At 40.2% G+C, this 27,225-nt stretch overlaps 2 protein-coding genes across 14 annotated transcripts in view; both read left to right on the plus strand.

Annotated features, from left to right (window-relative positions):
* magi2a (membrane associated guanylate kinase, WW and PDZ domain containing 2a) overlaps positions 1 to 6,246 on the plus strand; it is a 256,526-nt gene extending 250,280 nt beyond the window's left edge. For 6 of the 10 annotated variants that reach the window (XM_026146235.2, XM_026146236.2, XM_026146234.2 and 3 more), the window contains one exon: positions 1,560 to 6,246. In XM_026146235.2, coding sequence (XP_026002020.1) covers positions 1,560 to 2,281 — 722 coding nt within the window. In that variant the 3' untranslated portion in view covers positions 2,282 to 6,246. The remainder of the gene's footprint in view (positions 1 to 1,559) is intronic. The other 4 variants (XM_080292089.1, XM_026146239.2, XM_026146241.2 and 1 more) reach the window with 2 other exon arrangements.
* Positions 6,247 to 12,998: 6,752 nt separating this feature from the next.
* The window catches only part of LOC113009713 (fatty acyl-CoA reductase 1), a 58,946-nt gene continuing 44,719 nt past the window's right edge, over positions 12,999 to 27,225 (plus strand). For 2 of the 4 annotated variants that reach the window (XR_013902810.1, XM_026148184.2), the window contains exon 1: positions 12,999 to 13,246. Coding sequence is in view for 1 of the 4 variants with exons in the window: in XM_026148184.2 (XP_026003969.1) it covers positions 13,238 to 13,246 (9 nt within the window). In the remaining 3 variants the exon portion in view is untranslated. Of the gene's footprint in view, positions 13,299 to 22,917; positions 23,038 to 27,225 lie in introns of those variants that run through there. The other 2 variants (XM_026148185.2, XM_080291785.1) reach the window with 2 other exon arrangements.

The following is a 27,225-nucleotide window of genomic DNA, read 5'->3' on the forward strand; positions in this document are numbered from 1 at the left end:
TTTTTGTCAGAAACAGAAATCAGTTCAGATACAGTTTTTGTATGCTGAGTAATACGTCCTGTGTAACTGCTGTAAACCCTCACACTAACTGCTCGGCACTAAACTGTAGACCTCAGCATTATATTTTGCTTCCAAGGACCCAGATGTTTAAAGTGGTCTTGAGCAGTAGTTCTCCGCTTTCTAAAGGTCTTTTTTCATTCATTTTCATTCCCGTCCTTTCAGGGGAATGTTTTTTTTGTTTGACTCATTCTAGCATTAAAAGGCATCTAACTCAAGGGATGAATCAGTGTTGTGTCTACACAGAACAGACTTTGTGAAGATCCAGTTTTAAATTGTAACTTTTGTTACTACCGGCCTGTCAGAAAAACATGATTTGTTGCAATTTCTTCAGCTAAATCTACCAAAACAAAAAGCCAAAATACCACAATTTGACAGGCATAAAACTGTATTACAAGATTCAAACTTGGCATATTTCTGCGTGGTGTGCAGCATATTCTTAAAAGATTTGAGGAAACTGGACAAGTCCAGGACAAAAGAATAAATGGCACGCTTAAAAAACTGTCTACAGTAGAAGTCTGTAAAATACATTGCAGGCTCTGTCATGTTTTTTTAAGTTGGTATTTTTTTATGTATTTGGTATTTCCCCATTGCATTCCTCCCCTATTTATTTCACCCCAAAATCTTTTGTAAACATGAAAAATGTGTGGAAGTGTGAGTACTGTCACTGAAAGTGTTTTTAAATACATTCATTAATGAATTATAGTTTTTGTGAGTCAGAGAAGTGATCTTTGGCAGTATCTGACCTCTATCTGATTCTGCTCTTGCTAAACGGTTAAAAATAAGCTTTTCAGATGATTTTGATAAGCACAGATCTAGGTATTTATTTTGTAATGTGCTAAAGTGACTCCGCTGAAATTTAGAGAGATTAAGTGATCCGACACTGTGAAGCTCCAGTTTGCTCAGAAATGACCTCCTGCTCGTCCTGCATTCAAAATGCTCCAGAGCTTCTTATAATTGGGCCTCATGGCGCCGGTGTAGCAAGCCTAGCCTCTGCCCCCTGCCTAGACCACTGAAAATGACTGATGGCCCAGGGACTGAGGCTCATCGGTGCGGAAACAGAAGCTAACAGTCTGTGAGAGTGGAGAGTTGTGGAGGAATGCACCGCAGATTCAATGCGGAAGCTACACCGATACCGAGTTCCTCCAGCTTTAGAGAAAAAGAGAGAGGCACTCTGCCCCTATGGTTTTCATTCTCACTAAAGCACCACCCTATTGGACACATCATCCATTTCATTAAACCTGTTTTCGATTTTCCGCCGACATTTTCGGTTGGCCAAGGCCTTTAAGAGAGTTATGGGAGGCAGATGGATGTTGTCTAAAAGTAGAGTTGCCCTGTGACACGTCTGAAAGTAGGTTATCGTCCTGTTCTGATATTTACCTCAGTGCTTCCAGCTTGTAGAATAGGCATGATTGCTGTAATGATTAGAGTTTATTTTTTTTAATGTTTTTGGGTGAGTGGTGTTGTTATGTTGTTATTGACTGCATCCATATGCATTCCAGACAATGCCGCCCCATGGGATGGTCGCCCTTCAGCCTCCCCAAGCCTGTCGGAAATAGCCCCTCCCATCGAAAGCCTTTCCATGTCATCGCCTTCATCTCATCTAGCCCCAGCCCCCGACCTTCCTCATCTGCCACCTCAGGATGTCCATCGAGACCCGGTGGCACGAGACAGCAGGACGGAGCATTCGAAGAGCCCCCAGAAAGCCGAGCTGCTAAACCCAGACCCAATCGGCCACGCGAGGAGAGCGGCTGCGACCAGCGGGAGCAGCAGAGCTAAGAAGGAGGGTGGCAGGTCCACCCACAAGGGCCTCAGGATGCAGCCAACTCCTGATGGGGAAGGGGGCAAGGACGGGCAGAGCGGAGAGCCTAAACCTTCCAGAAGCAACAGAGGAAGGTCCAAGGAGAGAAATACTAGGGACAATAGAGAGTCCACTCACTCTCCTAGCAGCTCTAAGCTCCCACACATTAACGGGAACAGCAGGGAAGATGTAGAGCGCTGGAGTGGAGCAAAGCAGGGGGAGCTGGAGCAGAGCAAGCCAAGGCCCAGGGAACTAGAAAGGGGCCAGGGAGAGAGCTGGCCTAGCCTACCCAACAAGAGCACCAGCAGCAGCAGCATCGCAGCGGGGAGGAAGGCCACAGTCTCTCCTGGACCTTGGAAGATCCCTGGATCAGACAAGCTGCCCAGCACCCTGCGCACAGGCACGTCCACTCTGAGCAGATAACCCCGCAGCTTCAGCAGAAAGCAGTGGCCACACTCATCTGAACTAAACCACCCCATCTGGATGAAAGTACCATTCTCACTCCCTCCTGTGCTCCTGCATCCCCTCATCGACCTGTTCTCCCATACAGTCAAAACCAAGAGGAGGGGGGCAGGGTGATCTGGACCACGTGTTTTTAAAGTTTTATTTATGGAACTGTATTTTAAATTATTTTGGAGAAACATATTTTACACCTACCACCTTAAGAACTGGAAAATCATCCAAGTTAACACACACACACACACAAAAGAAGAGCAAATAGAGTCTTTGTGTAGCGTGGTGGGAATCATTTGTGGAGTAAATGAATTTTAAAGACCTCTATTTTGCTGAACTGAGGGGGGGGGGGGGTGCAAACATGCAAATATAAACAACATAGCAGGAAGTAAATGTCGGATGGATTTTTTTATATATATCTACACAGTGGAGTCTATTTTATGAAAAGGAATGTTTAACGGATGTTTTTGAGGAGAGTGAATGGATCAAAGAGCGACCGCAGAAATAAAATCGACTCATCAGTAGAAACTTTGCCTTAACAGAGACTGTATTGGGCCTGAACCTGTCTTGAATAATCTATCAGATGGTTATAGACATAGATATATTATAACGAATATGAATATGTGGGAACATTTTGTAAATAAGATCATCTTTAAGTGAACATATAGAAATTCTAGTCTACAAATAAATGAGCGAAGCAGCACGACGTGCCCCGGATCTTTAGGTAGCTCCTTGCTCCTGCACACTCCTGTTCCGCCCTGCGATCACAGGTCTGGGTCTCAGCAAGCCTGCTGCGATCGACTGCACGGCCTGTTTGAATCACTCGGGCTTCAGTGGGAGTGTCTCTTCAATCTATTTTCCTTTCTTCTGTGCTTAACGATCAAAGCAATCTGCGACAGCGGTGTCCTGTCAGACACTGAGAGAAGGAGCTTGCGTGATACCAACGAAGGGGCAGAGTGCCTTAGACTGAGGACAAAAGGTTCAACCGTGAAAATACTGCAGAGGGTTCAACAGAGGCTGCTATACAACACCCACTCTACAGATATAAATATAAACTGCATTTCTTTAGTGTGACACGGTGAAATATATAATTTATTTCACAAGCTTATGTATGAAAATGAGTCCATTAGCGGAGGTATCCACGGTCCCTTTTTATTTGTGGTTCATCTCGGGTCATGATGCTTTTCATTACTGATTTCTTAATGAGGTCTGACACCAGTAATTTCCATGAAGAATTGCTTATATGAGATTGTGTAATCAAACGTCGCCACATGGCAGACAGAGCTTTGCACCCTAAACCAAACCAAATTAATAAAATCTGATATTAATTCAGTAGAGAATCAATCTCACCTTCTCAGAAGCTCGCTTGCGTAACAATCTGCATCTCGAAGGAAGGACTGAATGCTCGTGAACGTGACACTTTGTCAGCTGCTGAATTAAATTTCTTTTAAGAGATTCTGTCTACACTGTGTGATATTGAGACATATATATCCATGCCAAAGCTCTTTTGAGGGTTCCTGTTTTTTTTTTGTTTTTTTTTAAGCATTCCTGCCCAAGAATCTGACTGACTTTGAAGGCAACGCTTGTATTTCTATACATCAAGCTCGTAACTAGCTAAGCCCTGCCGCCTTTGGTAACTGCCACAGTTCCTGTCAAGCTTTCTATTCTTGCACAATGTTTGATAAAACAGTGACGCTAAGACTTCAAACGGCGCGTTCTTGATTACAGGCAGAGGTACTTGAAAGCAGCTTGACATTTAATGTCACAGGAGGGAAAGATTTTTAGGATGAAGACTGTCAGGTGAAGTTGGACAAAATGTCTCATCTGTCTCAGATAGCATTGCCTGAGGTTGCTGGAACATAAACTACACAAAAGTACAAAAGTTACGCTGATACTAATAAAGAGCGTTGGGGAAACTTGATTGAATTAGTAATTTTACAAAACAAACCTGTAAAAAGACAGAAGAGGTAACCTAGTAACCTTTGCAGCGTGCAAAGCTGCTCCTTTATGTTTGCTGACTGTCTCGGTTTTCATATAAGGTGCAATGATGAGTAAGAAAAGAATAAAATTTGATAAAAGTCAGTTCTTTTTTTTTTTTTACACAGTATTAATATTACTAAAATGTTTCAAAAGAAAAAGCTACTGCACTGAGGTCAAATATGCATATGCGTGTGTAAAAAGCTGTTTGCTAGCCTGTTAGCCACAACAGCATTAAAGTCATAATACCAGTATGTCAGTGTTATGTTCAGATAGCTGCACACTCATAAAGTGGCCAGAAAAAAATGTACTGGAGTCTAAAAATAAGCAACGGTAGCTGGTATTCAGTAGATAACAGTAAAAAAAAAAAAAGCTAAAAAAGTCCCCTCTTTCCTTTTGACAATAAAAACATCTTGGTTTATTTCCAGACTGCAATAAATTCCCATTTTAAATTGTGCATGCATAAAAGTGTCATCCACACTTTTATAGTCTGGAGAGGTGTTCAGTGTGGGTCTTAAATGTGAGCCTAGTGCGCAGCCAAAGCCGTCGCTGTTTATAACAATCAACAGTTCAGTTTTATTTTTCATTTTAAGTTATAACTAAAGTAGGACTAACGTTAATCCTAATCTTGAGTTAATAAATTAATAAAATCTCAAGATACCTCCATCAAAATATTCAGAAAAGACCTTTGAATTAAAAACTCGGTAATACTAAATGAAACCGAAAAGCCCTACAAAATAACCAAAATCCCTGTGATCAACCCACAGACTGACAGAAAAATGGGTGGGACTATTTCATTGCATTTATGGAACATTTATTTGTAGTTTCTGTAGTGAAAAACCCTCATGTAATTGGATTACATGAATCACTGCATCAAAACAAATGTTCAACTGCCAACAAGCTATAATAATAAAATAATGTTAAAAATACTAATTTAGTTACATGTAGTTCTCTGTTCCCCAACACTGTAAGTCACCCTGCAAAGGATTACAGATAAAGCATTAATTCCTTTTGCTATTGTTTTTAGTTTTGAGGCTAAATAACTGCACCGAGATATCACCCACCCTTAAACGTGCCAAACAGTAAGCACACCACACTCTGCATGAATCCAAAGCTTGACAGGGCTGCAGTGCATTCTTTGAGTCACTGAATGGCTGTTGAATGGGAGGAATCTAGCAAACTGTTAATTTTGAGTATTTTTCTCTGAATGAGAATCAAAGAGCCTAAGAAAAAAACAAAAAACCTCCTTTCCTTCTTCTGCTGAGGGACATACTGATAGTGTTTGAGTGAGCAGAGGGACACAAGTCATTATGTTTGCCGTTGTAATCCGTAATTACACACGCACTAAGCAGACTGACTTAAAAACACAATCCAACACAGAGGGTTTGAAATGGGAGGAATGGAGGAATCACCAGCCGGGAGCAAACAATTGAGCTTTTTCAGTCACTTGTAAAATGCCTCAGTTACACACCGTCACATCACACCCATTTAGTTGGACTACTCCTTTATTTTGTGACTTCAGATTTGAGCAGAAGCAGGGAAACGTGTGTCTTTTTTTGCTCTGCCTTTGCACAAATCACTGCTTTCCACATCTGAGCTGTCTCCATCGAGTCAAACTGTAAGTAGTTTTCTAGGGAAATTTTAAAAAGAAAAAAAAAACCTAGGGGTGTGTTAAAGTGTGTGTTTGAGAACAACAAAGACACGCTTTCGCACCACAATATAAACCCCGACAACCTGAGCGGCTCGGTATCACTGTGTAGTGTAATAGCAGTGTGTAGACCCTGAACAAATATCTCTATAAATATGACTCGGTGTACTATTGATGGTCACAAAGACTGTAAGTGGAGCAACTATTTTTATGAAATGCAACACTATGAATATATTAACTTTTGCAAAAATCTTGTTTACCTGTATGATATTCTGAAACGCTGTCAAAATAAACTAAACTCTTGACACAAGATGGGAAATTTCTTAGGATGTGCCGCTGTGTGAGTCCTTGTGGATGTATGGATGCTGTTTTTGTTTGCTCTGTTATGGCCGCAGAGGTTTCCAAATGCAAGATTTGATTAATCAACAAATAAGTTTTATATGTAAAATATTTTTAAAAATTGCCCAAAAAGGAGAGGGGAGTCAAGCAGTTAAATAATGCATAAACCAAACCACTAAACAAAGGATAAAGTAGATATGAAGAGTATAAGAGATTCCGCTTTGCCTTAATTCTTAATGGCATGGATTCAACAAGGTGCTGGAAAGGTTCCTCAGAGATTTTGGTCCATGTTGACATGAAAGCATCACACAGTTGAATCTTCTGTTTCACCACATCCCAAAGGTGCCCTACCAGATTCACATCTGGTAACTATACAGGCAATTTGAGTACAATGAACTCATCACGTCATGTTCAAGAAACCATGCTCTGCACCATTACGTCAGTACTGCCAGCCTGAACAGCTGATACAAGCCAAGATGTTTTCCCTGTTTTTGTGTTGTTTACCCAAAATTCTCATCCTTCATCCAAATGTATCATCTGAAATTCAAACTTGGATCAGGAAAGATTTTTCCAATCTTGCCAATTGTAGCTTGATTTCTTGTTCACCTGGTGTGATCTTCTGCTGTGGTATCCAATCTGCTTCGAGGCTCAATGTACCTTTGCTGTAATGAGTGGTTATGTGAGCTGAACTTTAGCAGGTCATCTTTCACCACGTCTGCAGGACTAAATGAACTGATTTACTCCCATGTGACTGGTTGAATAGATGTTGTTAATGATCACCTGAATACACAGTGCTGAGCCCATCAGTTTACCAGAACACAAGTTCGCATGTGGAAATGTTCTTTAAAAAAAAGAAGAAGCTACATTTTCAGTGAAAAAGCTGCAGTTAGTGAATTTAAAGTAAACTATTTGAGTCTGCCCTGGTCTAAATCAGCTGATTTATTACATCGAGTTCTAACTCAAACTGTAAATATAAAACAGCAGTTACTACCTTCACAGCTCTATCTGATACACATTAAAATTGTAAGTTTACAGTCTGCTATAAACCATGTATTCATTGTTTGTGTATCATTCATAAATTATTTAAGCAAACCGTTTTGCATTGATTTGCTCTATATTCTGCAGTCTGCCTCTGCTCAACTCTTGCCTATGAAGTGTCTCAGTTTGGCCACATGGAGGCGTCTGGTAACCAGATTGTAATCTAACAACAAAACTACCGAAGGAAATAGTCTGGTGTTAATGGTTTTAACTGTTCATGCTAATATTTTTGTTTTTTTTTTATTAGGGATTTCCTTTCATATGCTGGAGAAAAAATGAAATAGAATCTGCTCCTTCTGTTCTCCGTGTGCACACTTGTCATGTCTTCACTAGAGGTCAGTGTAGGCCAAGCTTTCATTTTAAATGCTGCTTGGTTTCATAATTGTAATAACTTACATAAAGTTATTAGTCAGACATCTCCTCTTATAAAATGTTTAGAGGATTTCATCACCCAGTGGGATATTATAGTTTCATAAACGACTGTCTGTCACATCATGTACCACATTCTTGGCTCAGGACAGCATTTTATGGTTTCCTAAAAGCACTACACATCATCCAGGTGATATTTTGGTCTTAAAACATGCACATGCACAATATTTCACTCTCATAGCTTTGCACTTTGGTGTCCAAGGTATAATGATGTCACAAAAAAGTCATACTTTGGTTAATAGGGTGTCTCCAATGCATATATAGATGTTTGCATCTTGCAGGCAGGAAGAGTGTGAGATGATGCACCGCAGGGGCGGGACAATGAGCTCTCCTGTGGAGACAACGTTGGTCGGGTCTTCCTGCTGCCAGCTGGAGGCTGCTGGCTGGTGTGTGTATTCACCGCAGGAGCAAATCAATCCAGAGCCGTAGTCGTGTCTCTGCCGGGAAAACAACAAGCTTAGCACAGACCTTAACAGCCTGCTCAGCTCCATCTAAGGAGGACAGAGATGAAAGACTTCCTTTTAAATGCTTTTCAAACAGTACTTAAAGTGGACCTATTAAGCATTCATTCCAACTCCATATTATTATTTTCTAAGACTATTTTTCAATGATTTACAGTTCAGAAAAACTGCTGCCCTACAGTTCATCCTGTCTAAGAAGAGCTGCTTCAGAGTGAATTAATGACTGTTGTAAGGGTAAATAAACAAGCAAGACTTTACTGATGCTGGGCCTTCAATGAAATTCAGTGATTTTTGTTTTGTTTTTTTGTTAATAGTAAAAAAACAAACAAACATGGGATGTGGGGTATGAACATTTTTCAGCTTCCAAGGTGGGACATGCTGTTATAAGCCAGCTCTCTTCTAATTGGCTACCACACACAAACAAAAGGTCTGAACAGCAAGTAGGTGGAGCTTCAGAGCTTTGCGCTTCAGATTACCATATAAGGGCTATCCTCTCTCTCTGACATCATACAGAGCCAAGAGTAGAGAAAGCCATCTGAAGCTGGAGCTTTTGATTCAATAGGATTATGTCTCCATGCGCAGACCTCGTTATTTGAAATTCTGGCTCTGTTTAATGTGAGCTTCCACCTTTACAACAATGCATGTATAACAGAAAATAATAGAGCAAGAAGGTCCTCTATTCAAAAGCCTTCCGAGTCTTGGGTGCGTGCACGTTCGTCCTCTGTTTAGTCACTGAGATAATCTGTGATGCTAAACTTACCACAGATGTCAGGTAAAGTGTTTACAGTGCATAGACTAGAGCACCATCCAAATGCATTTACCTATGATTGCATGAGCAAATGTGTTTTATAGTGCTTTGATCGGTTAGTAAGAAAAGAAAAGTGCCATTCAATTTCCTTTTAAAGGAAATCCCATCCATTTATACATGGTTAGGCTCAAATCACAGTAGAACACCTAAATTGTATAAGAAGATAATTTCATGAGTTGAAATTGTTCATTTAAAATGCACGCGTGCACACACACACACACATACACTAGTAACACTATGCCTCACAGACTTGGATCTCCACATGATGCCTTAATGGTATCTTTAAAACACACACTAATGCAGTTGCCAGCAGGCATGAGTCAGATATCTGCAGCAGTAGTATTTGATGGATGTCTCCGGTGTTCTCCAATCTTTCTGTAGCTTCTCATCAGTATTAAATATACTGCCAGTAAAGTGACTGCAGCGCAATGATAAATCAAAATGACTTTGTCCCTCATTAGAAGTCAGGGTTTCAGGGTGTGGCTCTCAGATTGTTTCACTATAGCCCTGAGCGTCATAATTGATACTTAGCTGGGAGGTGTGTCAGTAATTGTTTTGGTACCTAAAAGCAGGTTATTCCTCATTTCACAGTATTCACAGAGCTCTATGTGAGAGAAGCTGTGAAGCCTTCCAAAACAGAAAAGGTCTATTCCTTCCCTCCCTTAAGTGGACAGATTTTCAGAGAGTTGCAGGAAAAATAATGAAGTCATTTTAGAAACGGAAAAAAAGCTGGAAAGTTCTGTGTGTGCGTTATTTCATGCAATCCACCAGCACCATCTGTGAAATGTGTTTAAACCACAGCTTTATATATTGAACATCAGCAAAAATTGACTGCTGAGATCTAAACGATATGTTGCATAACCGGGATAATCTATAGAAAAGGGCTGGGGCAGAAGAAGGCTGTCGTGTTTTGTATCCCTGTTATCAAAAAGGAGAGACTGTCCTGTTACAGCCAGCTCAGCCGCCACATATCCTGCCAGCGTGTGAGAGCCACTTCGAGGTTTGTGGGTCAAAGCCCAGTTTGCAGCCATTCTCTTTATGAATCCTGACACAGTGGTTTTAAGTGGATTTGACTTCACATCGTGAGGGGACACATTAGGGACAAGGCTTCCACTGAATGGAGGTTTCCACTCACAAGCGTACACATGTTCGTGCATACCATACATTCTCATGAGCCAGACCTATTCAGTGTCATAACACGAGTCACATCATCCTGCATTTACGCAAAGATGTAGGATAGGAAATGACAGTATCAGCTGGAGCTTTAAGTATCTTGCTGTGAGAGGTATTTCAGTATTGAGTGATTAGTGGGTTTGTTATGAGTGTTTTTTTAAAGGCTCAAAATTGCTTTTTGGTCAGAAGATCACATACACTCACAGTGGGCGTGAATATGATGGTAAGTTTGGAGTTTTTATTTGAACTGTTCTTTAACGAGTTTAAAAAATGAAAGAATTGGTTCGACAAGTTTGAATTTATTTTGGTTTTTCTGTCCTCGACACATTGTCCAAAGTATACATACATGCTCAAATACATGTCCACACCCCCATTAATATTTGATGAAATCTCCATTACCAAGTTACACCTCAAACAGATGCTTTTGGTTGCCATCAACGAGGTTCTGGGATAGTTCTGGCTGGATATTTGAACGCTCTTCTTGGCAAAATAACTGGAGTTCATTTAGTCAGTTAGTTGGTTTTCTGGCACTCACCTGAAACTTTTAAGCATAGTCCATAAATTTCCGGATTAAAATTTAGGACTGAGGTTGGGTATTTGAGAAGGTCATTCCAGAAGTTTCATGTTATCCTCCTTTATGTGTTGACATCATTCTCTGTGGACAGTGACACTGGTGTCCCAGCAGTTTCCAGCTCATGGCATGCTTGATCTTTGCTAGTTCTTGCATTGTTCCCTACATCGTAACCAACTTTCTCTCATCTCAGGGTAATAGCTTGGTCTTCTTTCAGACCTTGGCAAAGTAGTGACGCATCCAAATAACTTGTACTGACATGCAAATGTTTGAACTTATGATCTTGGAATCTGCAGTATTTTAGAAATAGCTCCAACAGACCTTCCCAGCTTCTGTAAATCTACAGTTCCTTGTCTTAGATCTTTACTGAGTTGCTTGGACTTTCTCATTGTAGAAAGTCAGAGTCAATACATTATAGAACCTTCAACACCACTTATTAAAAGATTTAAGTGATTGTATGTATGCATTTGAATCTGCATGTATACCTTTGACCCTATGTGAACAAGAGGGAACAAAAAATAAATTCAAACTTGTGCACCCAGTTCTTGTTTTTTAAAGTTATTAAAGGTGTATGCTGGACACACAATAGAAATAATAGTTCAAAGAAATTATCAAAGATCCAAATTCGCCATCACATTCATCCCCATGATTTGTATATGTGAACTTCTGCTGACAACTGTAGTTAATAAAGTTTTTTTTTCCACATTTTGATTTTGTAGCGATTTACTAGTCGATGGGTGAATCCTCGCAATGATGTCTAGACAAAGCAACAACTGAAATAATCTGTTTCAAAGGTTATTTGGATAAAAAGCGCAGAGTAGGAAGACAATGACATCAAACTAAACTTGACGGGAGTTGGGAAGGTCATGTTCAAATAAAATATGTCCTTCACATGATTAATGCCTCTCAGCATTACTGTCCTGTATCTTTGTCCCACATTTAGTCTGCTGGGATGTGGACACTCTGCTCACATGCCATAATTTCCTTGTCTGCTTTAAAACCCTGATAAGAGATATGACGCACAATCCAGTGTGTACCAAAAACACACAAGGAAGCTTAGATCTTTTAATATAATTCAGTTGTCTTTGGAGTCACTGAGAGAAGAGTGCTGAACAACCTGAGCTCAACATAAGTGATAAAATGTCAGGTATCAGGTAGGAAAATATTTTCTACCTACTGCAGTTAATATAAACATATAGGCTGCTGAGACCCAGAAGAACAAAAAAATAAATAAATAATTATATTTCCTGTTTTCTGCTTGATGTAATCAGAGGATCACTGATCACCCATTTGGTGGTTGTGGGCAGGGTTGTCCTATTTTCATGTTTCATGCAAAAAACCACAATTTCAACACGATTTCAGTAAGGTTGAAATTGAATTGATAAAAACAGGATGTGTATAGCTTAATGCACTTTTAAGCATGTACATACATATCATGAGTTCCATTAATTGACAGGATAAAACAGGAAATCAAACTCTTAGCTTTTATGTGTGGGATTGGTTGTGAATTAAATTGAAAACATTCTTATTTGTGATGGCTAAAAATGTCAGATGTAATGTAATTGCTGGGTCTTAGGGGGACATAATGATTCACCTCAGTGCACGGAGAAGACACATATCCTCCTGGGAACCTAGAGAAAGGAATCTTTACATTGAACTTATTTTGTGATTTCCTTCCTCTTTGGCACTGAAAGAGGCCACCCAAACACATGAGATATCAATGAAAAGTCCTGTATTTACTACATCAGGACTTAGTAAGGTGGCTCAAATAAATCGAAAGACATAGACCAAAAACAAATGTCCATTACAGAGGACAAAAATGCATAGGTCGGTTCTCAGGAGGATTTTGTATGCACAAAACGTTACACTTCTGCGTAGTTGGAGCCATCTATATTTATTATAAGTATTAACTGGTTTGTCTTTTTAGTATATATTCTTGCTATTACATTTTCTTGTGTTTTGCAAGCTACATTCCCCATTTCCCATAGTACTAATCTAGCCATGAAATCCGTCAAATCGTTCACAATTACTAATATCCTACTTTATTTTTGTGTCAGTCATGTATCAAAGTTTTTAATCTGATAACTCACTACACAGCTCTCACTTTCTTTTTTCAGCTACAGATGACTTGTGCATACCAAGCATGCTATGTTAACTCCCCAGTTTTTTTTTAATGAAATTTGGTGTGGCGCTGGCTCAGCGGCTCAGCACGCAGCAGGACCGGGGAGGGTCACGGGCTGTGTGACACGCCCTGCTCACTCAGAGGCTCATATTGGTGTAGCGGTCTGTCTCTCTGCTCTAGTCTGCAGATAGACAAGCAGGCAGTCTGTCGACTTTATAGAACCGGGCTTTTCTTACCCTGGAGGTATCCTGACGAGCCAGAGCCAGGGGCGGCCGGTGGGAGGAGGCAAAGAGACGGCAGCTGCTGCGCCGCACAGCCTCTTTGACAGCTTCAAGAGGAAGCATCCACCAGCACCGACCGATGTCTACGGTAGGGAGCGATTTTCTTCTTCCTTTCACGCATAAGCGACCGCCTTTTCACGGTGAGTGGTTGATAATGATTTAGGGACGCGGTGGTGTGTCGTGGCACGCCGCTGGCCGAGCATCTTATACCCGTTTTGTCGGATGTGGGGTCGGGACTGAGCATCAGCACGCCGGGGCAGAAAACGCTCAGAGGGTCCGTGTGAACAGCCAGCTGCTACATTTCGCTGTGTTTTCGCTTTTTGACCGTGATGTGTTTGAGTGTAGAGGTGGGGGTTGTGTAGGGAAAGAGAGAGCACACTGTTAGCACGAAGCTGTAGCCGCCTCCGAACGTCAGGGCGGCGGGTAGCGGGGCAGAGGGAGCCGCAGTCGGCGTGGAGCATCTGCGGAAAGCCGGCAGCCGATAGTGCCAATTAGACAGGAAGTGGGAATGCTGGGTTTCATATTAAAACAATAAAAAAAAACTATGGCTTTATAGCTAACCACATGTAGGATCCTGTTAAATAATTTCATTTTAATTGTTTATTTGTTGCTTTCTGCACATTTTATGACATTGTACTGAAGATGATCAGATTTGGCGCAAATATACCATCTGTTACAGGTAAACACTTCTGCCTAAATCTGCATATTAAGGTTAAAATTTATAGTCAGACCACACCAGTTGATTAGAAACTGAAAAGTGATGGTTTGAAGTTTGGCTTTGTACACTTTGAGTCGCTTCACACTGGCATAAATAGTTTAGATCGACTCTTGAGTTACACTGCTCATTTAAAATAAATAAATAAATAAAAAATATATATAAAAACTTTTTTTTTAAAAAATATACTGTTATTAGCTTCAAATCCCCAAATATATAGCTATGTGTACAGCAGAAAGGAAATTGGTGCCTGAGTTTCTTAGATTTATAGTAAGCATATGATTTATTTGCTCTACTTTTTGTGCATTAATGGTCTAATTTTTATTTTCCTTTAGCTTTTTTGTAGTACCTCACAGTACTATCTGTCTATCTAATTAATTTGTGGTTACTTGGCTTCTTGATGCCAAGTAATGAATCCTGAACTCTGAAATTTGACTTTCAGGCAAAAAATATCCAATAGTCTCTGTTTCCAGCTTGTCAGATGTTAAGATCCCTGTTAAATAAAAACATTTATAGTTCTGGAGTGTTTGATCATCACCTTGGCATGCCTTTCAGTCCCTTTCTTTGTTTGCTTATTTAACTTTAGTTATTTGGGTTTTGGCTTTTAAATGATTATATTATTTGGACTAAAACTCAATTTTTAAAATTTTATTTTAGTTTGCAGAAGTGTGCTTAATGTTAATTTAATAATTTTAGGTTATTTTCAGTTTACTATAATAATCTTGGGATTCATTGATTGATTAAAAACAAATAATGTTGGTACCCTACCATTTTTTTTTCCCTGTTACTTATTTTTACTTTGAAATCTTACACCGGAAGTAAGTGCTTGTGGAGCTCGGTGTCTTGACGCAGTTGAAGTGGAGAGCGTTTGCTTGATTTGAGATGATGTAAATTCCGTTAAATTGCTTTCTAACTGTCGGTGTGTGTGTGTGTGTGTGTGTGTGTGTGTGTGTGTGTGTGTGTGTGTGTGTGTGTGTGTGTGTGTGTGTGTCAGCTTTGGGTACAGGTAAGAGACCCGGTGACGGTCACGTGTTTGTGTTGTGTGCCATGTGGAAACGACCCACTTCAGTCCCCTCCTGTCTGCTCAGGGGTCTGACTGGGATCACTCTCCACCATGCGTCAGTCGGTGGTGACCAGCTTGTGTTCAGGGCCTTGCTTTCTTTTATTATTATTATCACTTTCCGATTTTTCTGGAGCCACTTGAGCGCACATCAGAGCCCCGTGAAACTAAATAAACTGAGTACAGATTCCCTTACAGATGTGATTTTTCTGCTTTCAGGCTGGAGTACATGAAGTTTGTGAATTTAACTGTCATCGCCATAGAGAGTTAAAGGGACAGTTCACCCTGCAATAAACAAAAAGTATAATTATATTAAAGATATTTGACCATTTGTCCCCAAACCTTTATTGATATCAGCCTTCTCTTGACTATTATTACACTAAATGGCACTCAGTGTGTGGTATTTGAAAACCTCTCTAACAGCGTCCCTTTCCAGAACTCATCACCAAGTTCGTCAGAAAAAACAGCAAAGCTTGTTGTTGCAGTTTCAAGTAGGAACAATTTTCTTTTTTTAATAAACTACACCCAGTAAATATGTCACCCTATAGCTATTGACTAGAGGCTCAGTCTGACCAAGGTAAACATTAGTTCAGCTGTTAAGTCAGCCAGATGCAAGTTTCTGCTGGTTGGTGGAAGAAAATAGTTCCCACCTGAAAGTGCTCACAACCAGTTTTTTTTTTTTTTGTTTGTTTGTTTGTTTTCTTGGTAACTGTATCAGGATTTCCAGTGAAACACATCGCTGCTGAATTTCTCCAGTGCATCTGTTTTTGCACTTTGAGCACTTCATGAAAAATCTAATGAAGAGGTGGGCCATCTTTAGCTGTAGTCATTATGATTTTACGTTTTCCATTTACTCTTTTAAAGTTGGTTTTCAGCTTTTGTTGTGAATATAGTTTAGTTTCAGCAGGTTTCTAGAACAGTGGATTTGCTTGTTTTACTTTAGTTTTGATTAATTTCAGTGGTAGTTTGACAGCAAAGGTAGTTGACTTGCTTTAAACTTTCCCTTATTTCTTTAGATGTTACAACCTCACACACAGACCAGTTGTACCACGTATATTTGACTCTGCCACCATCTGAAAACAGACGCTCTCTGCAGGTATGCAGATGGTCAGTAGCTGCCCACAGGCTTCCCGTGTGCTAACACCTCTGAACCATAAATTCCCCATCGTGCGCTTGTTAAAGGAGCTTTATCTGTCCATCAGGCTGCTTACTGTGTGTGAGTCAGAGAAAGGCACATAAACAGCTAAAACGGTACTAAATCATGACATCTGCCTAGCTCTTTCTTTTAATACTTATTTTTATGTGACTCACTTGCCTCTCCCTCGCTGTTCAGTATCCACTCCCCACACAATACCAAGTCTTTCCATGACTGGTCAAACAAAAAGTTGAAGATGGCAGATAAAAATCAGATATATCTGATATAAACACCCTCCTGTTTGTCCTCGTCGATCATATGCAAAGCAGATTATAATACTGATTTCATGCATTATGAGAAAACCAGTTAAAATCATTCATTTTTGGGTTGAGGGGGGCTGTCCCCTCTCTGAGTCTTGCATCTCCTCATGGGAGCGTGTTTTATTTCGTATCTTATCATAACTTTCTGGCGTAAAGGACGACATGAGAAGCTTCTTGCACTGATTTCTAAATTGGGATCACAAAATGAGTTCTAATTATCTTCAAGGGATGGCCTATATTTGGCTCTCAGATAAGTGTTAGCTGAGTGTGCACACCGTGTCCAGGAGTGTGTGTGCGTTTAGACAGTGTTTATGACTGCAGAAAGGTAAGGCCCGCTGCCTTCCTGCATTTGCAGTCCAGTTTGAAATCACATGTATGTTTTCTTTCAGCACATACTTTAAAATGATCTTGATGCATTTTGTAACACAAAAAAAGAAAGTCCCTCATGTAGCTTCCGGATTGCTTCATGTGTTCTTGCAAACTTCTTTCTCAACAGCTGCTTTACACTTGCACTTCTTTTCTGCCCTCCTTTCTCAGGTATCTAATAAATCTTTAAATGCTCCGGAGATGTGCTTCTGCTCTTTCCAAAACACCTCCTCCGTGCATGTGCATACCACAGAGTAGTAGTATATGGCACACTAAGCCTACTTGCATGCTGGAAGATGATTCTTTTGCTTTCTCTGCAGTTTTAAGAGGGCTTTGATATAAAGTTGTGGTCTGAGGTGAGGGGATTGCGCTTCCTCTTTGGCAGATAAGCGGGTCCCGCACGGCCCTAAATCTCTTTATATTGTTAGTGTCGTCAGTCAGCCTGGTGAGAGAGAGCCATACTGAACATTTGATCCTGCTTAACCATTGTAACCTGCAACATATCATGCATTCACCTCTGGATATTGTGAAGTGTACCAGTTAAAGTGTGTAGGTTAATTTGTTCCAGGGGAACACTCAAGACCTTTAAATGAAGGAAGGGGTGTTCTTTCACATGCAATCAGACTCGGACACTGATCTCACATCTAACTAGGAGATGAACTGTACAGAAAATGCTCAGTTTGGTTTTGTCACGGGTGCTGCATGGGTAAAGCATGCAGGAGGCAGCACAAAGGGAGATCGACCATTAGGGTTAGGGATAGTTAGCTGTACTCTTGGTCATCGCACAGACTTTGCTCTTTGGGAGCTGGAGGGCTAAAGGTTGTTTAATGGTAAATGGCCTGTATTTGTATAGCGCTTTACGTTTAATGCTCAATGGGACTCCACTGGAAATTTGCCTTCTTTGTTGCAGCGCTGCCACGTGATGCCCACAAAAGCTTGTGTGCAACTGAGCCATAGCAAAAAGCTACACTATGCTTTATGTCTCAGGAATGACAACTGCCTGGTTATGCATGAAAGTTCTTATGATTAATTTTCAGGGAAACAGAGCTGCATCAACTCAATTTCACTGCGCTTTCTTTAGAGGTCTTCTGAAAAGGGGAACACAGCCTCAGAGAGGTCAGTTAATTGGTCGCGGAGCCATAAATGTCCACACAGTGAAACATTTTGTGCCAATCTATCACCTAGACTGTGAGACTCCTTGGGGTAAACAGGGAATTTAGCATTTGCTGGTGGCATTAAATAATACATTTTAAAAAAGAATTGTCACTTTGTGGCAGTTCATTCTAATTAGAACAAAAGGGACTGCCCTGAAATGAGTGTTTAAAAAGGCTAACAGGAAATAAAAGCTCATCCTGTTGGTGGGTGTGCCGTTTATCTCTGTCTATCTGCATTCATTCATATCCTCTGACCCATCTGACATCTTCATTTCATGGCAACAACAACAACAGCAGCAGCTTCATAAACACATAAGAGGCTTCATCTTTGTGATGATTTGAATATGTGGAAAACTACAGATTGCACTCCTTTGATTACTTGTGCCGCCTTTTCATCACAGTAGGGTTCAGAATCATGCAGTCATACCAGCTAAGCCAGTGCAAGAACTGGTGAGGAGCTAAAATGCTTTTGGCTATTAAATGATAAATGCTGCAAAGGAACACTAAAAGAAGCCAAAATCCACCCATCTCAAACTGTATCTCACAGGCCAGCAGCAGCCCTCGGCAATGTACTGCGCAGCCTGCGAATGAATGAAGAAAAACTATTTTGTGTTTAATTGAGTCAAAGTTCAGTTCACAATAAAATACATCAATGCAGTATTGTAGGCATTAGTGTGTGTATATAGGGCAAACGGCATCAGGGAGGGCCGGCCATGTACTGCTACCAGTTAGAGAAACAGAAGAGCTCCAAGACGAGAGTAAAACACAAACTATCGGACAGTTCAGTCCCATAGTCCCATCCTGCCCACAGGAGAAGGGCATGAAAGCTGAAGGCTCTGCCTCCCATTCTACTTTCAGAAACTCAAGAAACCAAAAGTAATCCTGCAGCCCAGGAGCAAAGTGCTCTGTTGGGGTCATTTGTATCTGCATGATGGGGAAATGAGGGCCAAGTCACACTGGGCTTCCTAGTACTGTGTGTCAGGTTAGGAGTAGGGCAGCAACAAATGAATATTTATGTATTCAACTAATCAGCCAATTTTTCTTTGATTAGTCAGTGATTATTTCAGTAACTCTTATCTCTGCTTCCTGTGCTTGTATATTGGTTGTATATCATGTCTCAGATGGTGTCATGTTCAAAACCAATTAAACTGATATATATGGTCTAACCCATAGATTAACTACCTAATGTTAGGTTGAAGAGGTTTACCATTCAAAATAAACCTTAAGATTAATGTGAGGGGGAAAAAACAAACTAGCTGTTGTGCTGTTCGCTCTGTTCTTCTTCATTAGTATTGACTGCAGTCTTGGCAGATGATAGAGGCAATTGTGCCCTCTAGCTTCCTTACATAAACACATTTGCGTGGTTTTAGAATATGACGCGTCAACAATGTGTTGATGACATCGACGAATCGTTGCAGCCCTGGTTAGGAGTGTAACCGCGTTTCGGCAGCTTGTCATGGTCTCCAAAGCAAGTTCATGTTTATTAACCAAAGTACCGTTTTGGAGAATTACTTTGTTTTGCAGGCGCATTACTTTTTTGCATAATGTCATCAAAACATCTGAATCCCTGGCAACAAACACCGAAAAGTTCCTTTTAAAGATGCCAAAAGACTAAATAGTCTAAAAGTAGCACACCCCTGTGACAGGCTTAATGAAGAAGACATGTCCCTGGTTTGCCCTTTGTCATAGGAATACCTGAACACGTCTGAATCAGTGTTTGGTGCTTTAAGGCTGTGGATGGTGAGGATAAATGTCATTTAATTACAGTAACGCGTTACACCCAACACTGGTCCTCAGATTAGCCTCGCACTGAAAAAGAGATGTAGGACCAAAAGGGTGGAATCCTTATGTTACTAATTCTCTGTATTTTATTTTAGGTGAACTTCCTGTATGACAGTAGTTTCTTTTATTGTGTAAATGGGGAAAAATCTTGAAAATATTAAGATTTCCATACATCTTCAAGTGTTTTCTATCAGTGTATTTTTCAGACCATATCAGGTTGAAAAATCAGATTTTACTAGTAAAGGTTTAAACATGCAATACCACCACTCCCCCCCCCCCTTTTTTTTTTCTTTTTAAATTGAAGGTTTGAGCAGATGTTGTAAATTAGCATATGTCACCTTGCTACTCTCTCTCCATCTGTGGTTCCTGTGAGCCTCCATGCTGTTAATAACCAGAGAGGAATATCGAAGCGACGGTGTGACATTGATCCCCACAGGGACATGGGTGCTCTGATGACCGCTTGTCACTGGAGGGTGATACCCACTGGAGGATTTAGAGGCTTTTTCTGTCTGTGTTGATTAATGTTGTCAATGACCAACCACAGCACAGGGGAGTATTTCGGAGCATAAGACCACTCTGAGGTTACGTCTGAATTAAATTCGGGAGATTTAAACCAGGAGCTCCCATTCGTACTCGCTTCAGAGTCGTAACAAAGTCACAGCGGAACATGGAAGAAGATTTCACATCAGGATTTCTTGTGTGTAGATGGACAGATAGATGTGTGTTGTGTATTACAAACAACTGTAGAACGTGCCAGAAAATGATTCTAGGTAGCACTTCTGGTTTGGTTGTAGTTATTAGGCAGTTCTTTACAGTGTATTGATGCCAATTAAATAGTGTAAATAAATGTAGGCGAGACCAGATTAGTCTTCACTTTAATCTTGTTTTATCAGTTGGCCTATTTGAACATGTTTGGTGATGGCTCGCCTCTTTCAGACTCGAGGCTTTACTTGCTCAAAGTTCAAGTTTGTGTTGCAGTGTTACTTTCTCAGTTGCATTAAACCATTGTTGCGAGCGTGACAGCTTTTCCAGAAACACGATCCTACGAGTGAAGCGGGGGTTTCACAGTTTCACTGAATGCCGCTTCACACATGGCTGCAAGCATGTTGTAGCCTCAGGGATGTAATTTGGGTTTCCTGCATGTCCTAACTAACTTTAATGTATGACCTGTGACTGTTTAAGAAGCGATTCATCGTTTGAGTAATTGAGCAAGAATTTTAAAAAAACAACAACCCAAAAAACAAAGTCAGTCATGATCTGATAAGACTTCCTGAGAAAAGACAAACACCCAAACCACCGCACAATGTCTGAACATAATTTGAGTCTTTGGCCTGTGTTGCATAATAGGTTGGACATTATCTTAGTGGGTGTGTGTTCAAAACACAATTCAGCAAACACAAAGGCTTACAACAATCACCACATGCAATATATTCCCACACTCCAGGTTTTAAAGAAACTTGATGTAAAAAAGGTTGGATATCAAAGGGAACTGTGTCTTTACTTCCTTTAATGTGCCAGGGTTTCCTTTGAAACAGACTGAATAAAGCGCTTCTAACCTCCGAACCAACACGGTGAGGGTTTTGAAGAGTTGCTTAACTTCATAAGAAGGGAGGTACTTGGTCTTTTTCTCTATGCGTTGCCTCCACAGCATCAAGTCATGAGATGTGTGTTATAATCATATTTTCTGGATTTAAACTCAGTTTTATTTTGAAGGGCTCCGACAGTATGTGAGTTATACTGAAAATATAATGTAATGTTTTCAGTCATTGTTGAAATTTTAAACATTTTAAGTGGGTTTTTTTTTTTTTTTTTTTTAAATCAGACGGTAATATCTATGATAGGATTTGTAGACTCCTTTGTTCATTGTTGTGCACATGGTTTGAAAAGCATTGGGTGTCTATTGATGTTATCTTCCAATCAGACCCGTAGCTCTGGTTTTATATCATTCTAAACAGTTTTTTTTTTTAGTTTAGTTTTTGCTTTGAACTGTTTGTTTGATGGGGGCTTCTTGAAGCTGTTAGCCTTGATTCATTTAGCAGTTAGTGCTAATAAAAGAGGTTTAATCTGTTTCTATTGCAAATCTAGAGAAAATGAATTTATTATATAAATCTGCAGTATTTAAGAAATGCCTAAATTGCATTGATCCATTCATCCAGTTTGTTGCATGATAATCTTCCGAGCCTAAATGTGTCTTCCACGTGCCCTACGAAGATGGTAAAATTAGACTTTTTTTATGAACTTCTAGTGTTTAAAGTTGCTGTTGTGCTTACTTGTTAAATAGAACTTCAACAATGCTATACCCCAAATGGTTTCCTCATTTTAATCTTAAACTCTTACATTGTCTTGGTTTGTATTGCCTGTCAAACAAGTACATCCTCATTCACCTCCCAAGTCTAGCAAGATTTTCCACTGAATGATGTAACAGCTGGCTGATTGACTGGACTGACAGACTGCTCATGCTGAGGCATTCAGTTTGTTTGGTTGCTTGAGTGTCTTAAACTTACTACCCTAAGTCATAAAGTACAACTCCTGGATTTTGTCTTTTTATGGGAGTAAATGGAATAAGCCTTTGGGGCTCATTTGGACTGATGTTTGTCTGGGACCCCATTAGGGCCATTTGTGGCAGGGTGGCCCAACCCAGCTGTCTGCATCTGGGATGTTTTGGATAAATGCCCAGCCCTTTATACAAGGACACATGGCTAGCCGCCAAAGCGACTATCTCAGCACTGCCTTAGTTTTAAATATCGAACAGATCTCACTCACCCAGTGATTAGTCAAAGTTGTTGTCATGCATCTTCCATCTACAGCAGAGCTGATGACGAAGGCTGCCACTCCCTGAGCTGTGAAGTTAAGCGTTGTAACAACACACATTGAAAACAGCTCAGTGTTTAACAAAGCCTTTTAGCAAATTATTTTTGACCTTTGCAAACCATTATATCAAGAAATGACTAGTTGAACAGCTTTGTTAATCCAGTAGTTTGTCATTCATCCAGCAAGCTAAGTACGCCTTGATTACTGTGACTACATCAGCCACAGCTCTCAGTTAAAAAGGAGTTTCTATTAAAAATGGTGGTAGAGCTGAAGTAAATCCAGAAATTTTAGCCTATTATTTGTGAGAATTCCCGACTGTATTTGGAACATACAGTATGAGAAGGAGGATAAACAAGACTGACATCGACCGGGAAACTTCCAACTCAATGCAAAGAAAAGGACGGATGGCGTAGATGATCAATTTACCTTGGAAGTCTTATGTCAGAGCTGGGAGTGAGAGCACTACTGAATCAAGTCCGTTCCGATAGTAAAATTTGAAAACCAGGGACAACCAGGACTTGTTTGGCTCCAACTTGGTAAGAATCAATTAATGCATCTCTAAGCAAGCTTTGTTTGTTTGGGGGTTTTTTTGCTCTTTTTGTTTTTAGCTTAAAAACGCCTCTGAAATCTATTTAAAAGACTCATTTAGGTAGTCACACAACAGTAGTATAGGTTGCAAGTTTTACTAATGTTTACATACACTGCCACCCACTTGTCTGACTTGAGGGGGTGTTCCAGATGAATTGGAGTTGTAACATCTGCTTAGTAAGAGATGAAATATTAATGTATTTCTTACAATTTTGTTTTTGGGTTTTGCAAAGACCCATCTCCAGATAAAGCCTGAGGCACGCGGTCACAACATGTGATTTAAAAGTCAAAGCTTGATGGATCTGTTGGAACGCTGACTTGTTTAAGTAAGGATTTAACGAGGGTTCAAACGCTGCCTTCTATTACACGTACTGGAGGCAGTAAAAGTTGGCACAATTATGGCCCTAAATCAGCCCTGTTAGCTGTTTTCTGTTTATATGAGAATGTCTGATCCAGTGGAATCGAGATTTGAGGTTGTGACGTAATAATTTTGTATCAGCTTCATGGTGTGGTGTCATTTTATCCGGCAATGTTTTTCAGCACTTAAGTAAAAAGTGATGCTAAAACCTAGTTGAGGTGTTTTTGTTGGTTTTATAATCTGTGAACTGATGCTTGAAGAGGAATTAAAAAGGAAACTGAAGCCAACAGAATCAGCAGCATGGGAAGTATTTATGCAGGTTTTCCAGAATTTTCTTGGCACTCTCAGAGCAGAGGCTTATGCCGACCTTTTGGATAATGCGCTGATGAGTGTCAGAATATCACTGAAAATGCACTTTTTACGTTCTCATCTCAACTTTTTCCCATCAAAACTGGACGGTGTCAGCGATGAGCATGGGGGATAAACTTAATCAAGATATAAAACTGTTGGAAAACCAGATATTAGGCCAAATTTAATAAGAGCATGATGAGCGACTACTGTTGATTCACCCAAAGAGAAACAGATGTGCAGTATAAGGGTGAAAGCAACCTCAAACATTACTAGAGCGCTCATCTTGTTCCATTTTGAGCTAAATTGGCAAAAATGTGCTTCTCTCATATCGTCGTCTGGTTTGGTTTATGAATAAACACATTAGACGTTGTGTTGCTATATTGACATGTCAAAATATCAGTGATGTATTAGGAATCAAGGATGTTTTTTGAGATACACAAGTAAATAACATGAATTTTTATGAATGTTACCTCCAGACCAAATTGAATTATAAAGCACATTTAATCTTAAGGCCAACCCATTTTTAGCTGAAGAGAATCTGTCTGAAGTGCGCCACAGTTACCCCTTCATTTTTGGAACATGTGTTATTCTGGCAGGAAGGTAGAGCTCTAAGTGGGCCCTCAGAGACCACGTTCATGCTCCAGTCCCAGTAAGAGAGCAGCCTTTCTTCTAATCTTTCTGCCAACAGACGGCCAAAGCCGATTGCATGCTTTCTTTCCCTGAAATCAACACACACTCCAGTGGCAGCAGTAACAATAACCATGTTCTCCTGGCCCAAAGATATTTGCTTTCCATTCACAGAAGTTGACACCAAACACTACGTGTGTTTGTGTGTATGTGCCCTTTTATCAAATTTGTCACACCTTTCAGATATTATTACAACCGTGCCGGAATGATCAGTGATTGTGACACAAGGAACACCCTCTCTGAAATCAATCGCCAAAGATAAAGATTATAACTGTATAGTGGAGAGATGTAACCTAATCTGTCCAGCAGCAGATGAAATAATCTGTGGGTTTTCATACCTCTCATGTTCACAACCATCTGCTTTAATCTGCATATAGGAACGATGGATGGGTGGGTGGAGGTTTTTAGAAGGATGCATAAATGGATGAGGTACTTGGAGAGCTCTTCTGTCATTAATTACAAACCTAGCTGGCATTGACAGAAGGTGATGCTGTAGTGTGTTAAGGACTACATTACTCTGTGTTCACTGTAATCCATCTTTGCTCTGGATAGCTCATTAAATCACTTGGTCACAGATACCTGTTTCCATGCAAGGGAGCTTTGTGTCATTGGTTAAAAGAACGAACCAATCATTAGCCATTGTTGACTACATGACACCATTAAAGCTTCAGTTTGAGGCTAATAATATCCACCATGGGGTAATTGTTCTCGTGGCTTGGTCATGTCTTGATGCATGCTCGATCATCCAGGTTAGGAAATCCCAGAAAGTTGATTTTGTTCATCTGGACGTCGCGTATTGAGTGGATGTATAGCATTAACTTTCCTGGACTGTTTGGTCTTGTTTGATGTGAAGAAAACATTTTGCAACAAGGGCTTTTGTTGGCGTATTAAACCTTTTCACTACTGCTATCTACAGTAGGAGGCGTGTTGTCAGGCAGTAGACCAAATTTGGCAAAAATCTAAAAGAACTTGGTGAAAGCATTTGGGTTGGACCAATCTCTGACTGAGCCACCAACCTTTTGCATGGATAACTGATGGCAGCTTTAAATCCTGCAAGCCTCTTTCCACATTAGAAATAACAAGCCTGCGGGATAAGCAACAGAGCGGCTATGGCCTGTGCTACTGGTCTGTTTATGCAATTAGGTTTTTGAGACCGCCTCACCCATCATCACAACATGTCTAGATACTGTATTTAAGCTTGACTGGCTATGGAAAGTGAGACTTTGGTCAGCCATTTTGCTAATGGCTCCCTCAAATAGATCATAAAACACTGGCAGGCTCTCTGCAGCCTGAGTTTGCATGGGTGTTTTTTACATTAGCTGAAAGAACTGGATACTCGTACTGCCAGCAGCTTGCTCAGTGAAATCAAAGAAATATATGGCTGTGTCCTAAATCACTCATTACATAATGAACATGATGTAGTGAGAAGTAAATTGAAATTTTTGTACACTCAAGTGATGGATCGTGCTTTTTGCCCTACCGCTAAAATGCATGATGACACAATGGAGGAACTGAATCAAATTCTTGATGCAAAGTCTGAATTTAAATTCAACAAAAGAGGAGTGACAACTGATTAGAGTTGGAGGACCAGGAAGGTGAATAAAAATGTCTTGAACTTGCATTCAAGACATCGGGGTACAAAGGCACTGTTTTGTCTTCCCTGTTTTGATAATAACCCAGTTTTCAGCTGGTCTGGTTGACGGATTGAAGACTGATCCCTGGTTGGGAATCAGTGATTTATGGCTCTGTGCAGTCCATGAATCCATTTACATCCCTGTATTTGCATTAAGGGAAAAATCAGCATGATAAACAATTATTCTAATTTTAATTTCAAAGTATAACATTGCAGTTTTGGTATTATAGTGAGTGAGTTGGTGTTGATGGTTCAGGGAGAGGCCTGTTCTCCCCATGGCCCTCAAACAATGGGACAGGTGATCGGTTTCCTCTCAGTGCATGAAAGCTGAGTTTCTAGGAATCAGAGTAATTGTGGCTTCCATGAAACTCCAGTAGTTTTTCCTTGTCACCTTTTCCACTTTAATCCAGCGATGCTATTTCAGAATAAACGTACAATGACACTTTTTTTTTTCCTCCACTGTAACTGTTTACCATATGGAAAGTTGAATTCAAATGAACATGTGACATGTGAAGCTTATGGCAGCATGCATATCTTTTTCAGCCTTGAGGGAAGCTGTTTAAAAAGGTGTGGATGACTGAGCCATCTGATGTAAACTCACTGTGTTGCAAATTTTGTTTTAACTATATATTTAAGGATACAAGTTGTGTAGGTCATTTTTCTTTCTTCCAATGCATTGCTTTGTTTTATTTCTTAGTGTAACTATTTTCTGATGCCAGGTTTAGTCTTACAGAATTATTTATTATTATTTTTAATTAGTTAAATTTGGTTTGGTACACAGGTATAACTTGCATATGCTTCACACACACCACTGCAACTGTCCTCAAGAAAAGCTGGAGGGCAGTTTGTTCCCAAGAGTCGGTAAGAGTTGAAATCATACACAGATTACAGAAAATGAAAAGTTGTCATCAAACTCTGCTGATTCCAGCCAATAATTGGAGGACAGTGTTTATTACTTGAAAGTCGTGCACGGGTTTCATACCATGTTGAACACACAATACAAGTTCCTGACCTCTTGGCCTGAGAGCTGCACTGCGGGTGCGATTGGCAGCCTGGGTCTAAGCCAGGCGTAAACGGACACCACAGCTCACGGAGGCTCTGTCACTC

The sequence above is a fragment of the Astatotilapia calliptera genome, chromosome 17 (genome assembly GCF_964374335.1).
Source record: "Astatotilapia calliptera chromosome 17, fAstCal68.1, whole genome shotgun sequence".
NCBI lineage: Eukaryota > Metazoa > Chordata > Actinopteri > Cichliformes > Cichlidae > Astatotilapia > Astatotilapia calliptera.